The following is a 7781-nucleotide window of genomic DNA, read 5'->3' on the forward strand; positions in this document are numbered from 1 at the left end:
TTTGGAAAAATGCTCATCATCCCTGATCATCAGAGAAATGCACCACCCTGAGGTATCACTTACCCCCAGGGAGAAGAGCCCACATCACAAAACCCAAAAGTCGCAGATGCTGCGGGGGATGTGGAGAGAGGGAACACTTACACACTGCTGGTGGGACTGCCAACTAATATGACCTCTTTGGAAGGAAGTATGGTCCTCAAAGAACTCAAATTAGACCTTCCATTTGATCCTAGATTACATCAAATGCTGTAATCTAGTTTTTTGAACCCTCACATTAACCTGAAATAACAAAATAGAATAAAAAAATACAAATAAATAAAAAACATAAATATAAGTAACAAAAACAAACACCCACGTAACTACACCTATCAAAACTGTTCTATTTGCTACCAAGCTCATTTTCACATTACCAACCACTAGGATAAAATTAAATCCCTGTTTGTATTCTTACTGCTGAAAGGCAGGCAGGGAGGAGGCTGCCATGCGGCTCTGCGTGCACACAGCCATTAGACACCGGACACAGAACAGTCCTCTTGTCCAGTGCGTCCCTTCTCCATGGTCACATACACTATCCCTGGGGCCCTTTCCTACAGAATCCTGGGTCTCTCCCAGCACTAGGCCTTCTAGGAGGGATGCCCGGCAGCACTCCTGCCATCCTCCTCTCCAGTTCCCACCTACGTCTTCATTAACTATGGTTTTAAATATGTGTTCCTCAGTCAGCCTTCCCCAGCCCTTGTGTAGATGAGCTGCATGACATGCACATTTTTCAGATACCACAGTATCAGTACTATTGTGAAACCTGGCACAGCTCAAGTAATCAGGATCACTTCCTAAAGGTCTTCTCACCAAACCTTTGCTCCCTGAGGACAGGGCCACACCACCGTGTCCCCACTGCACTGCTGATCTTTGTATGGAACAAGAAAAAACACTGTATAGCCAAGGCAACTTTTACTAGTAAAAACAAAGCTGAAGGCATCACTCTACCAGATCTCAGGTTATATTACAAGTCCACAGTGATCAAAACAGCATGGTATTGCCAGGGTAACTGTGGCAATAATAATATGATGTGGTGTTTTAATGGGTTTTCCACTGAATCTGTAGGGTGCTTTGTTGTGTAGACATTGTAACAATGTTGAATCTTCCCAGCCAAGGGCATGGTATGTTCTTCCATTTGTAAATGTGTTCTGCTATTTCTTTTCTCAGGGTTTCATAATTCTCTTTATAGAGGTCCCCACTGCACTGCTGGAGCCTAGGGCAGGGCAGCCCCCAGCTGTCGAGGAGGGAGCGTGTCCAAGGAGCAACAGGCTCCCAGCCCTGTCCCTGGGAAGTGCTCAGTGGACAGGTAGCTCTGCAACCCCCAGTACCCTTATGGTTCCAGGCTCTCCATCGCCCTCTCTGGGAGCTCCTGGCATCAGCATCAGCTGAGTTCTGACAGGTGATAATCACATTGTCAATGCCTTCCATAGAAAGTTAGAATTTAAGTGGCCTCCCTCTTCAACCACCAGGAGCACTCGGCCTGCGGCCTGGCAGGATCCACCTCTCCTCCTCTCTGTCCCACAGTCTCAGCAACCACACTCCTCCTCCCCTGAAGTCTCCACTGGCCTCCCCAAGATGCTGTGTGCCTCTAAGGCATACGAACAAGTTTGTCAAGAAACAATGTCAAACCCAGCACAATGCCCTGTGCTCCTAACCACCATAATGCTTCCAGGTCTACTGGAGGCCTGGTGCTCCAAGTTTAGGAGTCCTCACCAGCACGCCTGTGGCCACCGTCATAACCAGCACCATCATAACCCACATAGCAGTGGTCTGCATAAAGCAACCTCCTAAGTACCTCAGGGCATTTTGAGAAACACAGGCCGGGGGTCCCTGGTCAGCACCAAGCACCACTGGTCCACGAGAATTCACACTCAAAGGCAGACTTTTTACCTACCTGACGCAACCACGGTGCTTGCCCACAGCGTATTTTCTATGCTGAGACTTTCATGAATGGGCGGGTCACTATCTTCCTATGGGAGGAGAGGAAAAAAACAAAATTGGCAAATTAGTGAATTTTTATTACTCATATTTTAAACGTCCACAGTGTTGGCAACACGTTAACAAGCTGAATCCAGCTCAGCAGCAATGAAAAGACAACTCTAAAGCTAAGAGAAGGAAACCAAGAAAGGACAACTACAGGCTGGAAGACCACCTTTAACCAGGCGCTTTAATACCTACCTCTAACACAAAAGGTAATTTAAAATTGTCATAAGAATGCTCTATGTTCTAACATTTTACTACATTTATTAATTTACTTAGAGGCAAGGTCTTGCTATGGTGCCCAGGCTGGTCTAGAACTCCTAGGCAAGTGAGTCTCCCGAGGAGCTGGGCTACAGGTGCATACCACCATGCCCAGCTTGTTCTCAGATTTTAAGAGAACAGACTAAAATTGTACCTTCAAATATGTGATTTAATAAAACTATAGCTCTCCTAGAAAAGCAGAAAATACAGTAATCTCCCTGTTATCCAGCACCCATAGGGACTGGTAGATTCTGAATAAATGTAGTCTCTGGTTGCCTAATAGTAACTATTTGGCCTGACCAATTCTGTGCCCCATACTATCCCACACTGTGTCACAAACTCATTATGCACTTTATATCAATATTGAAATACACTAATTATAAGCAAATTAAGACAAAGACAAGCTTCACTTACTGTAACAGTTTTACTGTATTATAAAACAGCTTTATAAATACAGTGTACAATTCTAGTTGACTACCATATTTTTTAACTTTAATTAACACACAGTAATGCTCAAAAGTGTCACAGAGAGCACGCACATGACACAGAGCATGGGCTCATGACGGCAGCGCACCAGGCTCAAACTCTGATGCTTTGTCCGGCTGGGTCATGAGCCTGGGGCTGTCAGTAACAGGGAGTTTACCGTATCAGCCCAGAAATCATCACATATCAGCTCCTCAGCGTTCATTTTGTGTGCACGGCAGATTCTCTCTCCTTACCTCTTGTAAAGGACAAGGGTTCTGTCTCTGAGTTGTGTGTGCACTCATCAAAGAAAAAAATGCTTCTGTGAAAGTTACTGCAAAACACAGACATCTGTGTGTGTGTGTGAAGACAAACTGTCTCTTCCTTAAATTCGTATTTTAAAATGTTATTATCATGTTGGATATTCTTCATTAAAACAAACTTAAACACAAGCTGTATGCTGCTTGCCATGTCTACACAGGCAGGTTGACAGATGTGGCCGCATGGAAGCGTCACGCGGCAACACAATGCCCACTCTCACCTGTGCACAACGAATGCTCACACTGAGACAAAGACTACAATTTTAAATCTCAGAATTTTGTATTTATTCTAAAGCCACAGTTCATATCTTAGTCACAGAAACCTTGCTAAATAAAGAACCATAAATACCCACAGCTCCACAGCTCCAAGTAATAGAGGAGAGACATCCTGTTGGCTAGGAGTATCCTTTAAAGTAAGTCTACCTTGGCCGGGTGCCCACAGCTCAGTGGTCAGGGCTAGGAGTACCCTTTAAAGTAAGTCCACCTTGGCCAGGTGCCCACAGCTCAGTGGTCAGGGCTGAGAGTACCCTTTAAAGTAAGTCCACCTTGGCCGGGTGCCCACAGCTCAGTGGTCAGGGCTGGGAGTACCCTTTAAAGTAAGTCTACGTTGGCCGGGTGCCCACAGCTCAGTGGTCAGGGCTGGGAGTACCCTTTAAAGTAAGTCCACCTTGGCCAGGTGCCCACAGCTCAGTGGTCAGGGCGCAGGCCACGTGCACCTAGGATGGTGGATTCAACCCTGGCCAGGGCCTGCTTATACAACAAGGACAATACCAACAAAAAAACAGCTGGGTGGCGGGGTGCCTGTAGTCTCAGCTACTTGGGAGATTGAGGCAGGAGAATCACTTACACCAAGAGTTTGAGGTTGCTGTGAGCTGTGATGGCACAGCACTGCAACGAGGGTAACATAGTGAGACTGTCTCAAAAAATATACAAATAAATCAATAAAAAATAAAAATAAATAAATAAGTCCACCTCCACAGAACTTTATTTTATTATAAACTGATAATTTGCTATCATTATCTATGTTAAGATATCAATTAAATCCAGTTTGGGAAGGATGGGAAGAAACTGAAAACATATTTTCCAAAATAATCTACATGTCAGAAACAGGTCTGTGCTCCTGGCCTTTCCTTCCCATTTACTTATCAAACCATCTTCAACTAATCTAAGTTCCAGCTATTCTGACGGCTACATGGACAGGTCTGGTATTTGATGTTCTCATGTATTTCACTCTCTGATTAAAGGTGGCCTGGTTAAAGGTGGTCTTCCAGCCTGTAGTTGTCCTTTCTTGGTTTCCTTCTCTTAGCTTTAGAGTTGTCTTTTCATTGCTGCTGAGCTGGATTCAGCTTGTTAACGTGTTGTCAACACTGTGGACGTTTAAAATACGAGTAATAAAAATTCTGTGAGACACAGAATCTAAACCAATCCTAACTGCTTCCAGCTACATTTACTTTCACAGAAGTAGTATTGGGCCCAGCGTCCTCATGAGCACCAGAAGGCGAGATGGTGGTTCCAAGGTTGCTGTCAGCTCACAGCAGGCCCAACAGATCACTCTGTTTTGCCATAAAACAGAGGCCCAACAGGTCACTCTGCTTTGCCATAAAAAGAGAGCCACTGCTAGACCTGAAGACTTGCCCTTAGCATCTCAGGGTTTGCAAGCATGACAACTGTGATGTCAGTGTTTAAAACACAGATGTTTCTTTTAAGAAAATCATTTCAAGAATATACACTGTTCTTAAATAAACTGTGCCTTAGTTATATCATCGACAAGTCTGGACATCCATTCAACTTGTTCAACATGCATTCAGTATTTTAATGTGCCAACAGGCCCTACGTTAGAAACTGTGACTGTCAACAGGAACGCAGACATGGTCTTTCATTCAGGAAGTTCACCTCAGTGCAGAGCTAAACAAGTACACTCAGAAGTCACAGAACAGCATCACAGTAGACAGAAGGGCAACAGCAGCCAGGAGAGGGGCAGGGGCATGTCTTCTCGGTGAGGGGCTCACATCGGTCCAAATGAGCTGGGGCTCCAGGACATGACCTTGACCAAGGAACCTGTCTGTAGCATACTCTGAGGCCATGTGTAGCCCCACTGTCTCTGCGGACACACGCAAATTATAATCTCACCGTCGCTTAGAAATTACTTCTAGATGGTACAGTTTATCAAGTAAAACAAGTTACATGCTTTGCTGTGCTCAGTAGTTTCAACTTACAAAAATTTTCTGATAATTATGCAGCATCAAAATGCAACATACTATGAAAATATTTTTTAAGTAGAAAAACTGAGAATTGCATTATTCCAATATAGACGTTTGTTTATAGGAAAACTTGAAGGGAAGAGTTAAAAGAATAGTATCAGTATTCACATTAATAAAAATTTTCATGCCATTAGCCATTTTACTTTTATATAGTTTTATACTCATGGTAATAATATATTTACAGATTTTTAAATATACTGAAATGAAATCAAACTCGTGCACAGTAGCTAACATACCATCACTACAGCCTTTAAAATACTTGAGAATATCCAAGTGCTTTGTGTTCTAATCTTGTTCTTTTATCTTCCACAGAAAATGCCAGGAATTTTGTTCCATTTGTTTATAACTAAAGTAGTTGTTCAAGGTAAAGAGATAAAAATTATCTAATTCAGAAACAAATACAATGAGTTTTCCCTTTTGACTGAAAAATCACCTTCTAGAAGAGAAAAGCAAGTAACTTCCACCAGACAATCCTAAGCTTAAATTTACAGCTGAGCTGAAAGCACTCATTTCTGATTCAGTCACATGTGATCTTCAAGTATAGTTTTGGTAGACAACGTCAGAAAGACAGAGAAATCTGCATGTCACTCTCTTTGCCTGAGGTGGCTAACAGGTGCACCCTCTCACTGCTAGCTGGTCCCAGAGATCCAGCTGTAACCCAGCAAACTCAGTTTGAAACAGGTGTATCTAAGCCAAGTGCTAAATCATTTATCATTTAAGGTACAGAGCAAATAGATTATTCTCTGAAATGAGTGCTGATTATTTTTGTTGTTTCAGAGCACTACACATGCTGTTTATCCACAGAACTAGCTCCCAGCATAGAGCAGGCACTCGGCCTTGTCTGTAAATGAATGGGCAAGAAAACCTGGGCACATCCTCTGATTTCCACAGGTGCTAGGTCGGCCCAGGCGGTCGCCTCACAGGGGTGGAGGGGTTCTCCCTGCATGGGAAGGAGGCACAGCCCCTTTGCCCCTGCCCACAGCTCAGTACCACCACTTCACAGCCTGAACAAACCCACAGAATTACTCCCTTGAAACTCTTCCTAAGGTTTCCCTTAATGTAAGTTTAAAAAATGATTAATGCATGCAAATCTCAAACTCCAAGAAAAATAACAGCATTAAATAAAAAGTTTATAAAGCGTTCTCAACTGCAAATAAAGTTGGTTCCCCTGTTACTTTTCCATGACCATCTAATCATGTGAACGCTTTTATCTATTTCTAACACAATTAAATGTGGAAGAACACACAATATCTATGCATTTTCCTTTCAATTCTATAAAGGCAATGATGGACTTTAAACATTTAACATTTGTCTAACAAGAAGAAAATTATGCTAAAAGATAGTTCTTTACCAATCTCATGAAGCACAGAATAAAGATTGGGAAGATGGGAAAGAAATTATCTCTAAATAACCTTCTCTTTTGGTTTTCTCCTCCTTAATGTTATGTAGTTTGAAAAGATAAAATCTGCTTGGGGGTGCCCAGGAAGAATACAAAATGTTACAATTTCAAGCTGTTTTCTCAATAATATACCCCATTTCACAAACAATAGAGGTTTTCCTTTTTAAAAGGAGAGTATTTTGACTGAGAGAGACATGAACAATGCTATGGTTTGCAAAAGAAATTACAGCAGAAAATACATTATGGAAAAGATTAAATGGGAATATGATGGTAAGGGACAGAACCTAAAACTCTGGTACCAGATTTGGCGAGCCAGCCAGGAGAGAAGATGAAATTACAGTATCACAAGGAAAGGCCATTTTCTTAAATGACATTCATTAAGAACTTGCCACACTTCACACAAGGTAAAATAAACATATCTTAAATGAACAAATCGTCGAAAGTCAGTCTTTCTAGCTCAGGGGTCCTCCAACTTTTTAAACAGGGGGCCAGTTCACTGTCCCTCAGACAGTTGGAGGGCCTGACTGCGGGCCCCGGGACGAGTCAGCTGCTAAGCAGGACAGGTAGCAGCAGCAAAAACACTTGGTGGGCTGGATAAATGTTCTAGGCAGGCTGCATGTGGCCCGCAGGCTGTAGTTTGAGGACACCTGCTCTAGCTAGTGAACAGCCTCCACAGGTGTCACCCCCTCTACAATACATGTGGCAGGCCTGCCAAGGGGGCAGGGCGTGCTCCTATCCCCAACTTCACCTCTTGCCTGAAACCTGGTGGGTTGGCCAGGCAGGGCCAGCTCCTGCTTCCCAGGCAGGGTGTTGGGAGTTCCAGATTCCCCAAAGCTTTGGGAAACACATCCACACATCCAGCTCTGTCCCCCCACTCAGCAGACTCATCCACACACACCCAGCTCTGTCCCCCCACTCAGCAGACTCATCCACACATGTCCAGCTCTGTCCCTCCACTCAGCAGACTCATCCACACACACATCCAGCTCTGTCCCCTCACTCAGCAGACTCATCCACACACGCCCAGCTCTGTCCCCCCACTCAGCAGACTCATCCACACAC

The 7781-nt window shown here is 43.7% G+C and overlaps 1 protein-coding gene across 2 annotated transcripts in view; it reads right to left on the reverse strand.

The window, feature by feature from the left end:
- The window catches only part of ATP9B (ATPase phospholipid transporting 9B (putative)), a 244444-nt gene that overhangs the window by 143633 nt on the left and 93030 nt on the right, over nt 1-7781 (reverse strand). For both annotated transcript variants that reach the window (XM_003788391.3, XM_003788390.3), the window contains exon 10: nt 1931-2006. In XM_003788391.3, coding sequence (XP_003788439.1) covers nt 1931-2006 — 76 coding nt within the window. The remainder of the gene's footprint in view (nt 1-1930; nt 2007-7781) is intronic.

The sequence above is a fragment of the Otolemur garnettii genome, unplaced genomic scaffold (assembly GCF_000181295.1).
Source record: "Otolemur garnettii isolate 467f Iridium unplaced genomic scaffold, OtoGar3 scaffold00027, whole genome shotgun sequence".
In the NCBI taxonomy this organism is placed as follows: domain Eukaryota; kingdom Metazoa; phylum Chordata; class Mammalia; order Primates; family Galagidae; genus Otolemur; species Otolemur garnettii.